General features: G+C 43.9%; 1 protein-coding gene across 3 annotated transcripts in view; it reads left to right on the top strand.

Annotated features, from left to right (window-relative positions):
- PPM1H (protein phosphatase, Mg2+/Mn2+ dependent 1H) overlaps positions 1-23,252 on the top strand; it is a 246,808-nt gene that overhangs the window by 153,331 nt on the left and 70,225 nt on the right. For all 3 annotated transcript variants that reach the window (XM_081821986.1, XM_081821984.1, XM_081821985.1), the window contains exons 5-6: positions 5,528-5,612; positions 22,455-22,573. In XM_081821986.1, the coding sequence (XP_081678112.1) occupies positions 5,528-5,612; positions 22,455-22,573 (204 nt within the window). The remainder of the gene's footprint in view (positions 1-5,527; positions 5,613-22,454; positions 22,574-23,252) is intronic.

Below are 23,252 nucleotides of genomic sequence, written 5' to 3'. Positions count from 1 at the left end.
GCTCATAAAATAATGAAGTAGAAGATATGAAGTATCCAAGGATCCTACGATGACAGAATGTAGCTTTAAAGCATTTCTCTAGTTTATTGGTTGTTTAGTGCGAGATTTGTCAGCCTTCACACGCACTCTGTTCCCTTTGAAACCCATTCCCTCTCACTGCCCTGCTCCAGATTGGAGACCAGCACTCTGACACAATTGATCCCAAGATCAGAGGGATGAAAGAGAGAAAGATCAAAAGGAAGCCAGGAAGCACATAGGAAGAGGCATCATGATTTAGGGACTGGAAAGTCTGACTGCCAAACATGCTGTCATCTTTAATCCATGGGTGTCTCATAAAGGAAGAACTTGGTAGTTCAAACAGAAATGAAGAATGTTCTGTACATAGATGGATTTGATATAAAGATCTATTTAAGAAAGTAATTAGCTAAGGTTAGCCCAGCAGTGAATATTGGAATTGAAGGCTGATACCTCACTGTGTGTGAATTTGAAATTTAAAAAAACCGAGTAAACATAGTGGCTGTGTTCCCTCTCTCCTGCTTACTAAGGCCAAGGGTTCTGCCTCGTTTGCCTTTATCTCTCAAGTCACTTTTTTAGTGATGACCTAGCCAGAATGACATCCTTTTACATGCATCGTCTTTTTGTAAAACCAGTGAAAAGGCATATGGATATTTAAAGGTCCAGACTGTATACAGTTAGACAATTACAGACAATAATGCTGTTACTAGGAAAAGTGTTATTCAGGGCCTTCGCTCTGGATACATCTGTTGATCCACCCAAGTGTAGCTCACTCACTCTTTATCCACATAGTCATTTATCCATCAGCAGTCACTGTGTGTCTGTCACAGGCCAGGCATTGTGTGCTAGAGATTCGGAGACAAGGACTCAGACTCTGACCAGAAAATGTGCTCAGGTAGTTAGAGAAGCCATGGGAGCAGCCGTCGTGGTGAGGATTGGTGAGGGCTGTGGCGTACAACACCATGGTAGCACAGAGAAGGGGCCTTGGAGATAAAGCAGAAAGGCAGAAGAAGGCATTCTCCAGGGTTGATGGACTCTCGAGAGGAATAGCTTGTCCAGAGGAAAGGTGAGGTAGATGTGTAAGAATAACAAGAGTGAGGCTTAAACAGAGGCAAAACGCAGATAATGATGGATTTTGGAAATGCTGGGGAGCCATGAGGGAGCTTTCAGGAGGGGATGTGACTTGGTGAGAATCATGCTTTAAAATCACCGTGGTGACCATGTATGGGGTTAGAGGAGGGCAGAAGTGGGAGCAGCAGAGAGCTCCTGAGTTATGTGGACAGACTCTGATCAGGCCTGGAACCAAGGCACTAATGGTGGGAGTCAAGGAAAGGAGGTGAAATTTACCTGATGTGGTGCCTGTTTGGATGGACAGGTGACTAGGTGGGAAGGAGTGCTTTTCCCTGAGATGGAGAATGCTGGAAGGACAGATCTGCGGGTGGGATGGGGTAGGACTATCAGTTAAGTTTGAAACATGCTGAATGTTTGAGATGAGATGATGGTGAGTACTCAAGTGGAGATATGTGTTGGCGGTTGTCTGTTCCAGGCTGGAGCACAGCAGGGATGTAAGGGCTGCAAAGGATATTTGGAGTCATTGGCATATGTGGTTGTTGAAGCCATTTATTCATTCAGTAAATGTTAAGGGTGTGCAGTCTGGGCCAGCTTCATGGATGTGCGACCTGTGGTTCACACAGGCCTCACTCTAGGAAGGGCCCCACATTGGGTTTAATGCTCTGTTGTCACCATCTTAAAATTCTCATTAATTTTTATTTATTTATTTATTTATTTTAAGATTTTATTTATTTGACAGAGAGAGACACAGCAAGAGAGGGAACACAAGCAGGGGGAGTGGGAGAGGGAGAAGCAGGCTTCCTGTGGAGCAGGGAGCCCGATGTGGGGCTCGATCACAGGACCCCGGGATCATGACCTGAGCCGAAGGCAGACGCTTAACGACTGAGCCACCCAGGCGCCCCTCTCATTAATTTTTAAACAAGAGGCCCTGCATTTTTATTTTGCACTGGACCCTGGAAATTAAGTACCCAGTCCTGCTTATCATAGCTTGCCCCTGTGTACAGTAGCGAGGCTACAATGTTGAGTAAGACAGCCATGGTTCTTGCCTTAGGAGCTCACAGGCCAGCATGTTAAGTCATCAGTAACAAAATGTGATGTGCTCTGTATTAGAAGTACCAGGCTCAGGGAGCATGTGGGAGAGGCTGTTAAACCTAATCTTGGGGGTTAGGGAGTTAGGAAATGAGACTGCCCAAGAAGAGGAGTAGAGAGACAAAATGGTAGCCCATAACACCAGAGGAGGCATAGAGGAGTCTGAGAAGGAGGCCTCCAGGGACATATGGAATCCAGGAGAAGGAGTATCCCAGAAGCCAGGATCAGGAGAAACTGTCAAACGCTGCCAAGCAGATTAGGAATGAGGTCATGTCGAGTGGCTATAGCAACAAAGAGGCCATTGGGTGATTCTGAGAGCAGTTGGATAGAGAGAGGGGCAAGAATGGATTTACCTCTGTTTAAAGGATCAGTGGGAGGTAGGGAAGTACAGCCCTTAAATGTGGATTATCATCTTAATTGGAGAGAAAAGAAAACAGGCCCTGAAAGGTGGGTTTTGGATTAGGAGAGTATCGGTTTTTGTTCTGTTTTGTTTGATTGTAAACTGAAAGTGTGGTTTTTTAAAAATAATTTTATTTATTTGAGAGAGAGACAGAGTGAGAGAGAGAGCGCCCGAGTGGGGGGTGAGGGGCAGAGGGAGAAGCAGACTCCCTGCTGAGCAGGGGCTCCATCCCAGGACCCTGGGACCCTGGGCCCATGACCTGAGCCAAAGGCAGACACTTAACGCTTAACCGGCTGAACCACCCAGGTGCCCCAACTGAAAGTGTTTTGAGTGTAGGTTTGAAGTGGGCCTGTGGGCAGAGCCAGAGGTACAGAGAGGGAATAACTAATATAGGGAAGGCCTGTGTGGGGAGTGATGGACGGATGCACCCTGGTCAGGAAGAGAAGAGAACAGGATAGCAGAGGGAACAGGTACATTTCTAGGTGAAGACCCCTCTTTGCTCTGAAGTCAACCCCACTTTACTCATGCACGTGAGCGTCTGCTGCCTCTGTCTTCCTGCCTCGAATTCAAGGGGAAAACTTTTGTCTCCTGAGTTCTCTCATTTGTTCTCGTGTTCAACAAAGAGTTATGGGGCTGTGTGATAGGTGAAGCATTTGGAATATAAGAGCAAGCAAGGCCACTGACCTCGCACATAGGCCCTACAAGAGGAGCTTCCAGGGCCTGATGGCTCAGTGTCGGCTCCTCCCCACACACCCTCCCCCGTGGTCTCTGACACTGTCTTCTGTCCTCTCTACCTTCCTCTCTACTCATTATCTTTTCCTTCCTTCCCAGAGAGCCAACTTTCCTAGTTGGAGCCTGGAAGCTGCAATTCAGGGACCATGTAGAAAAGGGGAAGAAAAAGAGTGAAAACTAGCTGTAAGCAAAGTTTTGAAAGAGAAGTTTGCCTTTGAAATTTATTGCCTAATGACTTTTGACCTTATACCCCTGGTTCTCAGGGCCCTTCATGCTATTTGAAATAAGGCTCTAAACCTAGAGCTTCCTTTCAAGCTCTCCAAGTCTCTCCATCCTCTATCAAAACTCCCATTCCCTTATGCAGGGAGTTAGCCTTGCTGATTAATTAGGACAGAGACCGTTTGAATGAACACACTGATTTGTGAATGGTGGGTATCACCTTTCTTGGGGGGGGGGGGTGTTTGCATTTTACAAGTGACCCTGGATTTATAAGAAGGAACTTTTAATTTGTCCTATTTTTGGCATCATGATAAAAGAAATGATACGAATATTACATCTTCTTCCCAGTCAGCTCCCCTAAAATTTTCCATTTTCTCATAGCTTCCACTGGTTTTCTTTTAGACCTGTTAATTCTCTAAAGCCCCGTGTGATGTTTGGTGTCATCCCCTCCCTTACCTGCCTTCCCACCAGTCCCTTATGACAGCAACAACTGGGCACAGGTGGTGGGGGGTTGGGGAGAGGTTGGGACAGCTGCAGCCATTTACAGGGATTGCTTCTGAGTTGGAGACCACCTCTGTGGGGGGGGAAGGGGTGCCTGGAGCCTCTTGGCACAAAGAATGCAGCTGACCCTAGAGTCAGTGAGACATCCATCCAGAGCTGAGCTCGTGGAAGGCACTTCCCGTACTTGTGGCTCTTCACAGAGAAGTGTGTGGGATTCCAGGCCTCCTGCTCCCTGGTACCTGGGAGTTGTTGGGTTCATATAGAATGCAATTTGCAAGCCACTTCACCGATTGATAGCTGGAAAGTGGCTGCTAGGAACCACTTCAGAACAAGAAGATCTCAACAGGAGGCTCCGTCTGGAATAGGCCTAGGAAACGTTGCTCCATGGTTATCAATACTGTGGCCTCTCCCTTAGATGTCTCCTTTGGGGAGCTCTGTTCTCTCAAATCCCTGAGTCAGCAGTAGGTTTTGGATACATTTTTGGAAGTGTGTGAATTTCCTAAGCTTCAGGATGAGATGAGAACATCTTTTCCTGGACCCAGGATACTACCCTAGAAACTCAGGAGTCAAAGTCAGGCTTCTCAGATTTTAACTTGCCTATGAAGCACCTGGGGATCATATTACAATGAAGATTCTGATAGATTAAGTCTGGGGTGGAACCTGAGAATCTGCATTTCTAATAAGATCCCAGGCGAGGTCAGTGCTCCTGGCCCACAGACACTTGGAGTAACAAGGATCTGGAGCTGTACGGTCTACTACATTAAACACTAGCCACTCATGACTGCTTAAAGATAAATGAATTAAAATTAAGTAAGATAAAAAATTCACTTTCTCAGCTGCACTAACCATAATTTAGATGCTCATTACCCACATGTGGCTAGTGGCTGCCATATTAGATTATATAGATTAACATATTTCCATTATCATAGAAAGTTCTATTGAAGAGCACTAGTCTGGAGTAAGCCTCAATTTCCATCATTCACTTATTCATCCATTTATTCACTGAGCATCTATTATGTGCCAAAGGATGGTTGGTGCTGGCTGTTAAGGAACGGTTCCAGCTAGCAAAAAAAGTAAATGTAAGCTAACCAGAATGTAATGTTCTTAAAGTAAAGATACCTATAATATGGTGAGGGATCCACAGTTGGTAGCAGTGAATGTTGCCATGCAGGAAAAGGTGTCCTTTGGGCGTTTCATGTGTGTTCTTTTTTTTTTTTTAAGCTTTTATTTATTTATTTATTGAGAGGGAGAGAGAGAGTGCAAGTGCATGTGAGTTGGGGGGAGAGGGAGAATCTCAAGCAGACTCTGCTCAGAGCCTGATGCAGGGCTTGATCTCACAACCCTGAGATCACAACCTGAACTGAATCAAGAGTCGGACGCTTAACTGACTGAGCCACCCACGCACCCCTCATGTGTGCTCTGAACTAAGCTGTGGAGTTGTCACAGAATTGAGGTACTTATGGGGTTGGCTACTGACAATACAATTTTTTACCCTTTTAGGGCCATAATCATCAGAAATGGAGAAATCATCCCCATGTCTTCAGAATTTACCCCCGAGACCGAGCGCCAGCGACTTCAGTACCTGGTAAGAGTCATGTCGGTTTGGCAGAGCGCCGTGGCATCAAGGATGGTGTCGGAGCTGTTTTGGAGGAACGTGTTGCTATTGACATGGGAGCAGGCCCACGGCAGTCAAACGACATATGGTATTAACTCCCCCACACACACCTTCTGGATCACACACCCTGGCTCCGTGTGTGACGACACACTCCACCTCCGTGAATTTATTACTGTGGCTGTTTTTCTCCCATCTGTAACCAGTCGAAGACACGATGTGCTCTGTTGCTTTTAATGGCTTGGTATGTACAGTATGAAATGGGGTGTTGGATAACACAGTTACCTTTCTTCCTTGGCCTGCTACGCACTTGAACTCAAAATGGCTCAGTCCTGAGGAGGACGGCAACCCCAAGATCCTGCTGACACCCCACCACTTCACATGCAGATAGGAAGTCTCAAGGGCCCTTTGGGAAAGATGCAGGTGTCAGATAATCTGTTTTTGTTCTGAAAATAAGTTCTCTGTGTAGAGCACCCTCTTTGGAGTGAAATTATGAGTAGGCTATAGGAGGGCTATTTGGTTTTTCAGATCTTGAGCATTTTTGCTTCACCTTGAGATTTGAGTTTTCTGGAAAAGAGAAGGCACTTCCCTGTCCTCAAATTCCAGGGTTAGGGCATTGGCTTCAGATCTCAGTTCAGTGACAGTGGCAATCATGCGAGGTTACTTTGGGCATCTTTGGGGACTGACAGCATGAATAGTAGTTCTATGGATGAAGTATTTTCTTGCCAACTGGCTTTCTTTTTAGACAACGCAGCTGAAGTAGTGATCCTCTGCTCTTAGGAAAAAACTGATCCAGGCTACTCAAAAAGGACTTTGCTCATGTCTTTGAATTTCACGTGTGTGAACAGTCCAGGTCTGATTACTTTGGCCAATTTAGGAAGTGGCTGTGCACTTTCCCTTAATTCCCTTGTCTGGTTAGTTTGTTTTACTTAATATCTAAGCTATGTTGCTCTGGTACATAATGATAGTGGGAATCCAAACCCAATGTAAAAAGATTTTTTTCACTCTTTTACCAACTGTTGTTCTCTGACCTTTCTGTTGTTTTTTTCAAGCGAATAAACTTGTGGCCACTCCTGGGAAGGCCAGGCTTGAGAGCTCTCATTCTCTTTGGCAGTCTAGGCAGGGGGAAGGGATCCTGCAGCAGCCGCAGAAGATCCTCATTCCCGTCCCAACTCTGTGACTTGCGGGCTGGGTAACCTTGTGCAAGTCTCTTAACCTTTCCAGACCTCGGTTTGTCACTTACACAGTGGGAAGCTAGACTAGGGGTCACCAAGGACCTTCAGGCTGCAAGGTCCTTCCAAGTAGAGTTCATAACAGCTGCCCTCCTTGTCTGGCTCTCTCCAATCCATCTTCCACAAAGCCACCCAAGTGATCTGATCATGAACTGTGTCACTCCCCTGCCTAAATCCTTTTGGCTCCTCATAGTGTACAGAATGCAGGCCACCCTCGACAGACCCAGAATCATGGTCCCCATCCACCTCTCCTGCATCGTTTCTCTGCTGCCCCTACCAACGCCACCACGCATCTCAGGCTGTAGGCAGAGAACCACCTTCCTTTTCTGGGGCACACCTTGATCTCCCCGACCTGCATGCCTTTGGACATATGCTCTGCCTGGGTGGCCCTTCCCCAGGGAAAGTGCTCTTCATGCTTTGAGACCCCAGCATAAACGTCACATCCCCTAGGAAGCATCCCCTCCCTCTCCCAGGGGTGGGTGGAAGTGCCCCACAGAAGTCTGTGGCATGGCTCTGAGCTGATGCTATTGTATTGCTGGTTGCCATCTCTCTTTCTCCTTCCTGACTGAGTCCCAGAGGGCAGGCTCCTTGCCTTAGTCACTTCATGTTGTACCCAGCACGGAGGACATACTGAATCGGGATTCGTTGACTCAGTGAAAGAAAGACCCAATACTTGTATTGACATCTGGATCATTACCACAGTCCTCTCCCCTCCTCCTTCCCCTGAAACCTCTCACATCCCTTTGCCTTGCCATGCCTCGACTACACCCTGTCTTCATCACCTCCTTGCCCTTTCATGAAAACGGTGTCCTGTTTTCTTGCTCAAGCCAATGGGAAACAGCAAGTTGATTTTTTTTGCTTTGAAATAGTTTCACATTTTCATGTTACAAGAATGGTACAGAGAGTTCAAAATATTAACTTTTAAGGAGGGATGGGAATGCTGACATTTATCAGATTCCTAAGTATTGGTGGTATATTTTTCGATGGTTGCACTGAGATGTGTATTTCTTCTGATCTCAGCTTTGTCAGGTAACTGTGTGATTTCAACAAGGCCCTTCACTGATCCCCAGCTTCATCACCAGTAACGGACATAGAAAGCCTTAGAAGACAAGTATAAAGATTAAGTGAACACTACATGCAGAATTCTTTTGTGCACAGAGTACTCATTTGATTATTGTTTGATGAATCAGTCTTGCCACTTCAAATCCTACTGGCCTGCAAACCACAATAATTCTTTTTCCTTATTTTTAATTTAAGAATCACTCCTTATGTTCCTAAGATTAATGTCTATTTTTGTGTCACTCTTAAACAATCAGTGTGTACACTCTTAGCCCACAGAACTGAGCCTAATTGCTGAATTTCTAAAAGGTAAGAAAGTTGTCCCCATTCTTTTTAATCCTTACTCCTAAATCATGTATGTTTCTCTGGTTTATAACTATTCTTCCCAGACAACAGGAGTGTAAATGACCAGAACATAAAATATCCTGGTTGTCCAACTTCCTATTCTGTCAGGAGTCTAGAAATGTATGCTTTGAATTGAACAAATCCAGTAATAGTCACATGATCTGTGATGCAAATCTTTGTGGTGAAGGGGTTTTTTTGAGTGAAATTTTGAGAGAATTAAGGAATTTATAGTATAAAATAACCTTGTGGTGAAGCCTTTGTGGTAAAGCATTTGAGAGAATTAGGAGGTTTATAGCATAAAGTGTTAAAAATAATATCAGTTATGAGAGGAAAACAGTAGTGTGATGACTTCTCTCAGCCCAGCCCAGCCCAGGCATGAGCTATGTGATCCCAAGTCCCTCACACAATGTCTCTGAATCTCTCCTGGGTGAAATGTGTAGGAGACCTCCCTTGAGATACCCAGAACTGTAGGTTCGGAAATCAAAATGAAAAGTAATCCCATGGTAATATAAAATACAGTATATATCTTATAATTTTAAGTGCATCTAATCCTACCAGTTCATTTTGTTTGGAAGATCAGTTCCCTTGAACTAATTATGAAACACTTAAGTGCAATGGAGATTGTAGTATCCTTTACGTGATCTAAACGAGTTAGTACATCGCTGGAAAGTTAACGATGTGTACTCCTTACTCTTAGGTCAAATTAAATTTTCTTTTTATGATGTGTGAAGAAACATTTTGATAGAATCATTAAAACTTCTAGATCCCTAGAGACTTGACTTGAGCATGTGTCTGCAGTTTGATGTGTAGAAATGGTTAATGGTTTTCTTGGAGGTGGGGAAGATTCACAGTTCTCTGTACGTGAACCGTTTTGATCCACATCGAAGAAGAATGTTCTTGGTTTGTACAGTCTGGACATTTGGGGATTACAGAACTGGAAGCAGATTACAAGATGATGGATGTGGCAGGCATGTTAATTTTGTTTGGTCTTGCATCCTGACCTCGGGAGGGCCCTTCATGCTGCTCTCCGGTAATGTGAACTTTGTTCCATAGATTCTTGGGCAGGGTGATTAATCAGGCAGGCTTGAGGGTTTGACGTGTTCACATGGAATGTGGCAGGTGTGTGATGAAGGGGTCAGGGGTTGTAAACTTCTGCCCCTGAGCCAGGGAGAGTTGCTGTCCTGCAGTCATGAGTAAGCCTCGCTCTTCTGTCGCTGTGCCTTTTTTTTTTTATTTTTAATGTTTCCAGGATGATTGAAATAAAATATTTAAGGAGGTCCACCAAGCTAAATGGAATGTTTGGATGAAGTCAGGGCGCAGATAGGAGGGAAAGCAGTCTGGTCGTGATTGTGTCTTGGCGGAATTTACTGCTTTGATGCTGTGGCCTCCAGCAAACCACCCCCACCTTTGCTTCAGGTGACAGCCAGAAATGGATCTCCCTCAGGGGGACCTCTGCAGCCCCGAGGTGTGAGAGTGATGGCTTCCCCTCCATTCTGCCTAGACACATTTATAAACTCTGATTTGATTACATTAAGATGTGCTGGTATCATCAAACCTTCAAATAATGCACTTCTGTCCTTGTAGATAATCCAAGTCTGCAGCTGTTTTTCATCAAGGGCAATGTACAGAAGAGATGAAAGTGGGTTTCAAATACTCATTTGATACGTACAAGTGCAACGTTAGCTGAGGTGATTTCTTGCGGTGTCCTTGGAACTACCCCCCTCTCCCAGCCTTCCCCGCCAAGTCTGATTCTGTTTGCGTGCTGTTGCCCTGGTGCTGGGTCTGGAAAGGTTTCAAGGTGGACAGTGTTGTGCCTCTTGGCTTTTTGGGATTTTTCATGCTCAAGAGTGATCTCCCGAAAGTATATTCCTTAACTCCGAACCTGCTTTTAAAACAGGATACTGTAATTTGGGAGGTCAAGTGTGCTAGTGAGTAAAGTGACTGACCCACCACCCCCATGTCCCATTTAGTCTTGAGCGCAGGTTCAGCCCAGGAGGCCTTTAGTCATAGGGCGGCAACTTCACCGCCACTCTGCTTTGCTTGATGACTGAGTCATGGAAAAATCTGCTCCAATCCGACCTCTTTTTATCGTCCCCTTTAACCCTTTCTTGCAAAACTGCGTGTGAGTTTCAGAATTTCTAATGAAAATACGGCAGGTAAAAAATGGTTGGCCTTTTCATATGTACTATAGGTTCAGTTGATCACACAGGTGTCACAGAGAAGCCAGGAGATTTTAGAGCCCAAAAATGGCACCGCCCAGAGTTTTAGAGGCAGAGCTTCTATTTGGTGGCCCTGGGAGCGCTGCTTGCTTCAGGAAAGACTCTGAAGACATTAGCCCTTGTAAATGAACCTCACCACTTCCAGAGCCTTGATTTTTTTTTTTTTTAAGATTTTATTTATTTATTTGAGAGAGAGAGAGAGAGAGCACAAGCAGGGGGAGGGGCAGAGGGAGAAGCAGGCTTCCCGCTGAGCAGGGAGCCCAATGCGGGGCTCGATCCCAGGACCCCGGGATCATGACCTGAGCTGAAGGCAGACGCCCAACCGACTGAGCCACCCAGGCACCCCCAGAGCCTTGATTTTGAAAATGAATGTAAATGAATGTTTTGTTTATTTCAGGTTGGGAGGAGTCAGAGGCTTGATGTTGAGGTATTCTTAACCCACTGCGCAGACCTAAGAAAAGGAATTCCACACAGCTAAACAAAATAACCATGAGAATGTATCCCTAATTACTTTTATTCTTAAAAAAGAACTGTCTTTCTGCATAGTTGCTACACACATAGAATCTTTAGACTCTCTAAAACCCCTGTCCTTTGCAACATTCTGAAGAAAAAGTTGGGCACATAAAGCCAGAGCCATCTGTCCATAGGGTCCCTTAAAAGTTGATCTGAGCGTAAAGAAGCAAGATAGTGTCGTGCATCCTTTAAAAATGTCAAAATATGATCTGAAAGAGGTAGCCAGCATTCACTGAGGTTTACCAGGACAAAAGTTAGTTGTGTATAAGAAGTTTTCTCTGCTCCAGTTGCTCCATCGGTGAAATCCGGTAATTACAGGACCCTCCCATGACTGGTATGAGGACTAATGAGTTAATATTTATAGTGTGCTTACAACAGTGCCTAGATCAGAGACAAAATAAAATCTCTTCGTTTCACATCTGACTGTATATGAAGAACTTTTGTATGGCCATCCTGCCTTTGGGACTACTTCTGTGGCCTTTTATAAAATTTATAAATTCCGTTTACATATGCAAAGGGATTGAAGATATGCAGGCACATTCTTTTTGCTGACATGAGTTGTTCTCTCTTCAGATGAATTCCTTTCCCAGATTTTTACTTGGGAGGAAAAAAGCATTAAGCATATGAATATGGAAACTTTATATGTTTTATGTAAATGAATACTTTTTACCCCTTATTCTATACATTAAACTGTTGTAGAGTTGACAAATCTAGGCAATTTTGTTTAATATATCCATTTGCATACCAGTTTCCATGTGGCTCCTTTAGCGTAAGCTATAAATTATACAACTTTAGAGTTATTTTAGGGGCATGCTTTTCTCTGGTTCATCAGTACAGTCCCATGTAGAAATTTAAATGCGAATCTTTCTTGACATCCATGTAGCCAGGCGGAATTTTATCAATATTCAATTTCATAATGGCTTATATATACATAAGCTTGGTTCTTGTTACTTTGAGATTTTTTTTTTTTAACAATTTTATTTATTTGACAGCAAGACAGCGAGAGGGAACACAAGCAGGGGGAGTGGGAGAGGGAGAAGCAGGCTGTCTGCCGAGCAGGGAGCCCAACGCGGGGCTCGATCCCAGGACCCTGGGATCATGACCTGAGCCGAAGGCAGACGCTTAACGACTGAGCCACCCAGGCGCCCCTACTTTGAGATTTTTAAGGATAAATTAAGACAGAGAATTCTTTATGAAAGACTCCAACACATACATATTTAGATCTCAGCCATTTAACATTTTCCCTTCATTTTGGTTTAACCCAAACCAAAATATTCTATTTCTGCACTGTAAATCAGGCAGCCAGCCTTGGCTCTGGAAGAGCCGTCTCATTTGACCATTAGCATGACCATCAGTGTGGCTTGGCTGATGTTATTAATTTCATTTCATGCGTGACCTTAGACTTTCTATCATGGTAAATCATCTTGAAATGTAAGGCTTCCAATCCTCCCCTCATATAATCTGACAAGGTTTTTCTCTTCCTAAGGGCAAAAAAGAGGAGAGATTACTCAATTTTTTTTTTTTTTAAGATATGTGTTAAACCCTGAAAATCCTCATCTTAATAGCTTCCTTTCAAATACTGAGAGGTCTGAACGTTTAAAAAATTAACTCCTATAAAAGTTTTCTAGGGCGCCTGGGTGACTCAGTTGGTTAAGCGACTGCCTTCGGCTCAGGTCATGATCCTGGAGTCCCAGGATCGAGTCCCACATCGGGCTCCCTGCTCAGCAGGGAGTCTGCTTCTCCCTCTGACCCTCCCCCCTCTCATGCTCTCTCTCTCAAATAAATAATAGGAAATCTTAAAAAAAAAAAAAAGTTTTCTAGTAAGAGGACTTCGCCAACTCTTTCCTGTTATGGAATCTGCCCTCTCATTGAACACATGAGTATTTTTACTTTCCATATTCTGCTGATGGGAGTGGAAATTGGAACGACTACTTTGAAAAAGAGTCTGACCCAGCAGTTCTACTCCGAGGTATGCACCTACCCGGTTGTGCACAAAAGTTCACCAAAGCCCAGAATGCACAGCGGCGTGGGGTGTAATAGCCCAGACTGGAAACTGTCCACATGTCCCCAGAAAGTGGAATGCGTATGACAGTTGTCAGTCAGAGTCACAGGCTGGAATGCCTTGCAGTACTGAGGATGAACACATTTTACCTACATGCAACAGCGTGGATGAATCACACAGCCTTAGCACAGCACCGGGGCAGCTTACAGGATTCCGTAGGACGTGGACAAAGAGGCAAAAACACCCCCCAGGTTGGGATAGTGCTTCCACTGGGAGAGCAATGGCTGGATGGGCTCCTGACCCCCGGTGCTGCTGCCAGTATGTTGTTTCTTGAACTAGATGCCAATTACATGAGTGTGTTCAATCTGTGAAAATACGTGGACCCATACACGTATGATACAGTAACTTTACTGGGTATATATTATACTTGGTTGAAAAGTTTTTTTTACAAAAAATACTTTCACTTTATTTAACTGGTTATTACCTTTGCAGGAGGGGCCTTCTCTGGGGCTCTGCAAGAGCCCACGGTGAAGCGGCTAGACAGGTCCCCCCAGAAAGGCACCCTTCTGCCCCCTCTCTGCTCTCTCCTAAGAGCAGCGCCGAAGGCCCCTCTACTCACCATGCCGCTTCGCACTTCCTCGCCTCTCCTCTTGCTGCTCTGGCCCCAGAAGCCTTCCGTGACCAGCTTTTCAGATGCTTTTCAGATTCCCTCTCACCCACCCAGTGAGTACCCCACTCTTTATCCCTTAGACCCTGGGGATATCTCCATTTCCACCCATAAACCTTCCTCCATCTCCCCCACTTGGACATGAACTCTGAATAAAGGGACCTCTTTTTTTTGTTGTTGTTGTTGTTCTTTGAATCCCTAGCCCCTGATACATGATACATGCAGGAGCTCATGTGTTAGTCGCATGCATTCCTTTGCATGGATACCCCCAAACCTGGGATAATCCTCTCGTTAGCTGGCACTACTCCCTGGCAAGGTGACCACGAGACAGCAGAAGGAAATTTTATTAAAAGGAGTTAGCATTTTGTGTTTCCCAGCAGGCAGTTTTGAGTAACCTCAGGACCCACCGTGTCAGTGTCTGCAGGAAGCCTGGTGCTCAGTCTCCTCCCGTCACCATTCCATACATATCACTCTCTAGGGTGGGTTCTGCTTCCACTCCCCGTGTTCGCCCTGCCGTGCCAAGGTGCGTAAAGCTCTCCCGCAGCCTGGGAGGGTGGAGCTTGGATCCATGTACTCTGGAGTGAGACAGACCTGGGTTCAGGTTACTCATCCACTCTGCTCTAATGAGAGGCTTCCTGGAAGGTTCTAGAAGACACCTCTTCTTCAGGCTTGTCCCCTCCTGTTATGGCTGAATCCCTCTGTAACTCAGAGATTCTCACTGGGATGGGGTGGTTGTGTTTCTTCACTGCAAATGCTTACATCTGTCCGTCCCCTTGCAGCAAGTTTCTGCCCGGGACTAGAGAGGAAAGCAGCCAGAAGACTTCTGATCCTCCTTCCCCATCTCTGGTGTCCTGCCGCTTCTTGGCACAGCAGGTTACTCTAGCATCATTTCCCTAGATGAGCTGTCCGTCTTGTCCCCGGCCAAACGTAACCGTGTCTGGAAGTTCATTCTCATTAGCTGTCCAGACTCTAAGTGGCAAGGATAGGTCCTACCCTCCTTCTAGCAAATGTGCACTCTCCAGACTCCTTAAAATACTCCTGGCAACCTGTCTTTGGTTCTGTCGGGGCTGTGGTTACCAAGCTTTCTTCCAGGGGTCATTTGTGGAAACACATGAACTCCAGTGTACTTCCATCCTTCCCCTCAGTTCGGAGCATTCTGTTATGCTTCCTTGTGGGAAAGCCTCAAATTTTAGGATCAAAATAGAGGTACAAAATGTGGTCAATTTTTTTTCTTTACATGGAGCAGGCCAGCACACTTTAAATCGGATTTTAAATATTTAAATACGTTTCTGGGTTTCTAGTTGGCAAACTTATTAAGTAGAGAAGAGACATGACATTATTTGGATATTCTTAGGAATGTGAAATATCATGAAGTTTTAAATGGCATAACTGCACCCACACGCATGTGGTTTTCTAGGAAGGTAGCTATCAAATTATAAAAAGTTAACTAAGTCCAAAATACAGTAATATGTGTCCAAGATTGTTTTTATGAGCCATGGGACCTGAGTTTTAACTTTTTGAAAAAATTGAAAGCTGTATTGTATTATTTTATAAAGTTGAATTACCAAATGTAATTGTGTAAAGCAGGTCAGAATGTTTTGTATTCGAGTCTTTACTGTGTTAGGTGCTATGCTAGGCCCTGGCATATAGCTAAGGTTTAAAAATAATGAACATATTTAAGGGTGGTTGATATTACTTGCATCACCGTGCAGATGTTTTAACATACATATGCCCAAATATCATCATCATAGAGAAAGAGCTAAAATATATCCAGCATGTCAGAAAAACAAGGAACGTTTAGGAGAGTGTCCGGAATTTTTATATTATAGGGATCTTAATGTGTTCTTGCTCTCCTGTCCTTGATTTTTATCCCATTAAGGCCCACATTTTTAATAGGCCAGCATCCCTATGAAATGTGCCTTGGGAAAGGACAGTAGTCTTCTATACCTATTTATGAACTGCCCAGATATGAGTAGTAGAGTAAAACATTCCAAAATCATCCAAGAATCTTGTAAGTTTGGAGTCAAGGTATTATTGGATTTTATTGCTGAGAGGAACCTAACAAGTTCTTGCACCCACATTTTATAGTCTTTACACTTTGGGTATGTTGCTTACATTGAATTCAAAGTAAAATAACTTTTGAAGCTCAAGATTCCAGAACGCTGACATGAGTGATGCTTCTGATGGGACAGGCCAGCTCTAACAAAGTAAAACTAACCAGTCATGTTACTTGAATGCTGCACAGCCTCTGAGAAGTTGTTTCTGAGTCGCCTAGTTGTGGTCCACTCTGCTTCTGAGAATAGAATGTCTCTGTGCTGGGCTGTTGGGAAGCAGTGGGCTTCAGCCTGAATTTGAGCCTGGTTGGTCCTTCCCAGTGACGTTAGATTTCCCTCAAATTATTGGAATAACAAGGGGCAGTGAAGCTCCTCTCAACAATTTTCTAAAACCTACTTTAAAAACTGGGTTCTCCATGAGAGACGATGGACTCTGAAAAACAAACAGGGTTCTAGAGGGGAGGGGGGTGGGAGGATGGGTTAGCCTGGTGGTGGGTATTGAGGAGGGCACATTCTGCATGGAGCACTGGGTGTTATGCACAAACAATGAATCATGGAACCCTTCATCTAAAACTAATGATGTAATGTATGGGGATTAACATAAGAATAAAAAAAAAAAAGGTTACCTACCATAAAAAAAAAAAAAACTGGGTTCTCTTATTGGGACTACATCAAAATAGAAAAGCTGCACAGTGAAGGAAACAGTCAACAAAACGAAAAGGCACACTACAGAATGGGAGAAGATATTTGCAAATGATGTATCCAATAAAGGGTTAGTATCCAAAATATATAAAGAACTTCTGTAACTCAACACCCCAAAAATAAATAATCCAATTTAAAAATGGGCAGAAGACATGAACAGGCATTTTCTCCAAAGAAGACATATAGATCACCAATAAACAAATGAAAAGATGCTCAACATCACTCATCATCAGGGAAATGCAAATCAAAACTACAATGACATCACCTCACACCTGTCAGAATGACTAAAATCAACAACACAAGGAACAACAAGTGTTGGTGAGGATATAGAGAAAAAGGAACCCTTGTGCATTGTTGGTGGGAATGCTGACTGGTGCAGCTACTGTGGAAAATAGTATGGAGGTTCCTCAAAAAGTTAAAAATGGAAATACCCTATGATCCAGTAATTTCACTACTGGGTATTTATCCAAAGAATACAAGAACACTAATTTAGAGGAATACATGCACCTCTATGTTTGTAGCAGCATTATTTTGTAATAGCCAAGTTATGGAAGCAGCCCAAGTGTGCATCGATAGATGAATGGATAAAGAAGATGTGATATACACACAAACATTCAGCCATAAAAAAGAATGAAATCTTGCCATTTTCAATGACATGGATGAAGTAGGAAATAGTATGCTAAGAATTTAAACACATGAGCAAAGGAAAAAGAGAGACAAACTAAGAAACAGACACTTCACTACAGAGAACAAACTGATGGTTACCAGAGGGGAGGTGGGTAGGGGGATTAAGGAGTGCGCTTGTGATGAGCACTGAGTAATGTGTAGAAGTGTTGAATCACTGTGTTGTGCACCTGAAACTAATGTAACACTGTAAGTTAACAATACTGGAATTGAAACACAAACTTTATTAAAATAAGTAAAAATAAAAAGTGATTTTTAGTTTTTTTTTTTTTTTTCCAGTCATCCATGTTCAATAGTAGAAATAGTTATAAATACAGGTAAGTTAAAAAGAAAACCATCAGATAACATTTTACATTTAGATGACTGAGTGTATGTGCTTATACAAACCATATACATAGAAGACCATGTTACGGACTGTTTGTGCTGCTATCGCCCCTAAAACTTATGTTGAAGCCCTACTCCCTGGAGTGCTAAATTTGGAGGTAGGACTCTTACAGAAGGAATTAAGATTAAATGAGATCAAAAGAGTAGGGCTTTCATCAGATAGGATTAATGTGCTAAGAAGAGACCCCAGAGATCTCGATTTCTCTCCCGCGAGAGACAGAGGAAAGCCTGCGTGAGGTGCAGTAAGGTAGTCTGCCAGCCAAGCAGCAAATCCACTGGCACCTTGATCTTGGACTTCCCAGCCTCCAGAACTGTGAGGCATAGTGTTCAAACCCCCAGCCTGTGGTATTTCAGTATAACAGCCCACCTAACTAAGACGAAATATGAAAACTTTCATGAGTACCGCAGAAAAAGATCTACACAAATGAGCAGAAGTATGTTTTCCTCTGAAAACCTACGGGTGTGTGTCCCATTATGTTATAGCATCTCATTTTTCATGAATCAACCACCTATCTGCTCTACTGTACTTAGTTCTTGAGTTGTTTTTTCTTTAACACCAGTAACTCCCATCTGGTCTGACAAATGTAACAATAGTGAGTATTGAGATGGCTGGTAAGAAGGGAGGCTACAATTAGGATATGGATGGTGATTTTTAAAAAATAGTACAAACATGTCCTAGGTACACAAGGAATACAGGTGAATTCTATGGTGGGCCTAATTGTGACAGAAAATATGTCCTGCATTATGTGAAATGTGCCATGGCAGTTAGTAAGAGAAGAAGAAAAATAACCATAAAGGTGGAGAAATCTAAGGGTGTGACATCAGTATCAGTGGAAGATGAATCTTACAGTATTTCTTCAGAGCTAAGGCACTTTTTTTTTTTTTTTCACCTTTTGACCTATCTGAAGGTGGGATATTTTGCAACCGATGGGTGCTGTCAGCCTAGTGTCAGGCATGACGAGGATGTCCTCTCCTGGACATGTATGGACATCAAAAGAGCAGCCCCAGACTTGCAGAGTGGGCGTCCAGCAGCTTAGAAGAAAACCCTGCAGACAAAAATGAAGCCCTCCTAAGCCTCCTTGGATTCTCCTGGTTGTGCAGAGGGGCTTGGAGGTGTGAACCTGACTTGTTGAGCCCCATTCCTGAATTTGGAGTTAGAAGTAAGCCGACTGGAGAGAATTGCAGAGCTGACTTAAGAACTTTGCACCCCTGGTTCTGAGGCTTGTTCGGTGGATTATTTAAGAAACGCTGCCTTGGGCGCCTGGGTGGCTCAGTTGGTTAAGCGACTGCCTTCGGCTCAGGTCATGATCCTGGAGTCCCTGGATCGAGTCCCGCATCGGGCTCCCTGCTCAGCAGGGAGTCTGCTTCTCCCTCTGACCCTCCCCCTTCTCATGCTCTATCTCATTCTCTCTCTCAAATAAATAAATAAAATCTTTAAAAAAAAAAAAAAAAGAAACGCTGCCTCACCAGTGCTCCAAGGAAACACGGGCTGCTGGTGTGTGGAAAATCACGAACATTAGTGACTCAGCGTTGAAAACCGATGAGCAGTTGGATTCTAAACGTGAAAACGTTTTTGGAAAACCTTAGCCGATATACTTCACCTAGATATTCTTCTTAAATACACCCCAGATTGATATATAAAAATTTGTCTAAGTCCAAAGGAGCTCTTTCAAAAAGAATAAAATAAAAATTCAAAATGGCTAGAAAGTACTGTACATAGTGTAATTGGCAACTTCTTCCCCTTTCTTAGGGGTAAGAAAATAATAGCTCCTCTGATAAAGGGCATCTTAGAGTGGGTGAAACACAGTAGCATGTTCTTATAAGGGGAGACAGCAAGCAGTTTGAACCCCTGAAAGCCTCTGCATGTGAAGGGGCTCCAGATGTCACAGGAACGCGGGATTTAAGGTCCCTCTGAGCCTGCTCATCCTCACAGGGAGAGGTGAGGTGGCCCATGCAGAGAGCAAGCTGCTCAGGAGTTCCTAGGGGCTTTGCAGACGTCTGCCTCAGCAGATCTTCCCTTACCACTGCCCAGGCAAATGTGTACCAGCAGAAAGGGTGTGAGGGTACCCGGTTCAAGCACCATCAAAGGGCCACTCAGCCTCCTGGTAAGGGGGCCAAGTACCTGGAATGCTGCACACTGACCCCTCTTGGTCACTTGAGTCTGTGAAGAAATGTACTTAGAAATGGCCTTTGGATCCTAACCTGCTTGTTAATAATATATATGTGTGGCATTTACCTGTATTGATATACACACATGCACTTGTATGTACGTATATATCTTATATATGGATCTGTGTATGTCTGACACCACTTACATAAGCTCATACACACACACTCACTGACATACATTGTTTGATAACCTGCTTTTTGCAAATACATCTACTCTTTCCATGTCATTACATATTCTCTGTAGTGTCAGTATAAATGATACCATAGAATTCTTCTGGATGGATTTTTCCTCATTTATTTAATCACTCGTATTATTAAAGGATTTCTTCTAGCTACTTGAGGAACATCCTTATGGCCAAGCTATGTGCAGACCTGTAATTTTTTGTTAACTGGATCCTCATGGGTACCTACTAGCAATTCAGACTTTGCATGGTCCAGGAGCAACAGGACCACAGGCCTTTTGCCTGCTTTCTGTTTTTTATAAATGTGTGTGCAGGTTAAAGGGTTAGAATGGGGGTTATGGACATAGTATTAAGCTCAGTCTCTGAAACCACCCAGCCCTGGCTCATCACCTTGGGCAAGGTGTCTTTTAAGTTCTCTGGATCTTCGTTTCCTCGTTTGTAACTTGAGTCTTTGACACGTGCTTTGTAGGACTGTTGATGTAGTAACAAGCATATCAAGTGTCTGTTATCTGGTAGCCCCTAAGTCAGTGTTCGAACAGCTTGGGGGGCTGGGGTAGGGAGAAAAATGTCATGCTGATGGGGTCCCACGGTCCCAGGGGATGATGCGGGGTGCACAGTAGATGCTGCCGTTCATTGACAATTGATACCTCTGCTCCTTCAATCCGGACAGCTGGCCTCCTGGGTGGAACTCCTGCAGCTGCACAGGGCCCTGTACATGGTTCAGTGCTCTGCTCTTGCTGTCTACAAATCCTTAATCTTGAACAGAGGCTCCATATTTCCATGCTGCACTGGGCCCCGCAGATTCTATAGCCAGTTCCCCCTTGTAAGGTTGTTGGCAGCGTGACATGAGAGCTCACAAAGCACATGTCGTAGTTAGGGTGTAATAGGGCTCAGTAATCATTAGATGGATACAGTAATTTTTTTTATGAGCAGAGATACCTATGATAAGTGCATTCATTTAATTATTAAACATGTGAGATAAATACACAATTAATCTAGGAGAGATTAAGAAACTGCGGCTCCAGAAGCTTAATCACCAACTAAAATCACACAGCTTATAAATGCAGAACTTGGATTCAAACCCAAGTCTGTCTCATCCAAAGCCCACACCACTGACGTGCCCTATGAAGTATTAGCTTCCCTCCCTCCCTCCCTTCCTTTCCTTTCTTCTTCCTTCCTTCTTTCTTTCTTTCCTTCTTTCTTCCTTCCTTCCTTTCTTCTTCCTTCCTTCCTTCCTTCCTAGGGAACCTCTCTGTCAAACTCAGTGTTTAAGTGTTCTTGATATTCATCAGCAGCCCAACCCTTATCCCCACCAGAGGTTTAAGAGCCCCTCAAAGATGATCTAGAATTCTGCCAGACCTGGAAACTTTGGGGGCTACAGCAGACAGTAAAGACGCTTCCTCTTTTCAGTACTATCCTGCCATGTCTCCAAGCCTGCTCAGAACTCCATTACCTGGCCCAACCTAGCCAACCTGGTGACAGTTCAGCTTGCTTCCTTTGATTCCTGATAGGCTTAGCTTAGGATGACCAATGTCCAAATGAACCTCCAAACCGCCATGAGAATCAGCAGGAGATCTGCCTGTGTCAGGTCCTGGGAAAGAGGCTGTGGGAGATGCCTATTTCCAGTAGACTGAAGACAATGCCATCTGTCCTGTGGCAGGGATCCCTTGCTTTCCTACAGTGCCAGGTCATGATTTGTTCTGCCCACTCTTCCCTGCCAGAGAGAGAGAGAGAGTGAGAGAGTGAGGGGAGGGAGGGAGGAAGAGAAAGGATCCATTCCACCACACTGCTAATAAGCAGGCATACAGCATGGTGTGGGGAGGCTTCAATGCAAGTTTGCTTATGGTGTGTGGCCTTCGAGCAGGGAAGTTAATACTTGAGCATTTCATCTCTTGGATAGCCGGATTTGAATTTCGAACGTGACAATGAGACTGTTTGTTGTTTCAAAGCAATTCCCTAAGTGGCTGTTTGCTCAAGACTTTTGTAGTGTGAACAGAGATTTGGGGGAGGGGAAGAAGCCATCTGCTCTGGAATAGTCTTCCAATTACATGATCAAATTACTGCAGAGCAAAATGGAAGGAGTCCAACAGAAAGTTCCCGTCTGGTGTATCCAGCCCCAACCTGCTCTCTGGGGCCATTGTGTCCATGTGGAGATTCACATGCAGGTTTCAAAGGCAAGGCCATGATCGCCAAGAGTGTGAGTAGGAGAACAGAGAGAGCCAAAGAGGAGAGTCAGGGTGAGCTTTCTTGCTGCATCAACATGCCGCTCGGGAAAATGAAACAGTCATGGATTTGAATTAAAAAGTGAACTTTTGGAGAAACTCAGTTTCTTTTTCTTTTGACTTTAGTGATCTGTGTCTCTGATTACAATTAATTTATCACATGAAATGAAATAGTTACATCCCTTTATAAATTCAGTTGGTGATTTTTATTTGCTGATAACTCTCTTTGTAGATTTGTAAATCTGTTTATTTCCCTTAAAATAGAACAATTTTCTTGTTTTTGAAATACGGACTGTCTTGATTTGCAAAACATCATTGAGTCTTATTTTTTCTTCTAAATATGTGTGTGTGTGGTTTTTTCTTCCTTTCTTTTGCTATTAGGCATTCATGCAGCCTCACTTGCTGGGAAATGAGTTCACACATTTGGAGTTTCCAAGGAGAGTACAGAGAAAGGAACTTGGAAAGAAGATGCTCTACAGGGACTTTAATATGACAGGCTGGTAAGAACATGCCTCCCTCTGCCTCAGCACCACCACAGTATGTGTGAGGGAAGCGTCACCACCGTAAAAAGCCATTTCTGCCGTTCGAATCAGGTAGTACAGCCAGAGACTTGGTTGGTGGTGAAGGAAGAGGGGCCGTGCCCACTTCTGCGGTTTGTTCTCGGCACCAGTCCTCAGATCACAGTGTCGGTTGGCCTTGGTGCTTCTCTGAGGCCCTCCCTAGGGACATGAGACCCGACGAAGCTGACATAAATCCTCACTTCAGATGAGCAAGCATTTTTGAGGCTTTTAAAACACATTTAAGTTGGTCAGCAGCTCAAAGAAATGAGCTAACAGTTTATTGAGCCAGACGGGTGTGGATGTGAATCTTAACTCTGATCTTTCTAAATAGACAAAGTTGGATAAACTGCAGAACCCTTATGAGCCTAATTTTCCAAGAATAAAGTGGAAAATATATGCTCTTTGAGAGGTTGTTGTAAGGACTAGAGGTAATGAGCCATCTTCATTATTTTTTCACATTCATTTCGAGATAAGAATCTCGGCCAGAATTTGCAACGACGTGGATGGAACTGGAGGGTATTATGCTGAGTGAAATAAGTCAAACAGAGAAAGACATGTATCATATGACCTCATTGATATGAGGAATTCTTAATCTCAGGAAACAAACTGAGGGTTGCTG

Source organism: Leptonychotes weddellii, chromosome 5 (assembly GCF_054177405.1).
Source record: "Leptonychotes weddellii isolate Sample4059 chromosome 5, ASM5417740v2, whole genome shotgun sequence".
Classification (NCBI taxonomy): domain Eukaryota; kingdom Metazoa; phylum Chordata; class Mammalia; order Carnivora; family Phocidae; genus Leptonychotes; species Leptonychotes weddellii.
This window is presented reverse-complemented; position numbering and strand designations above follow the sequence as displayed.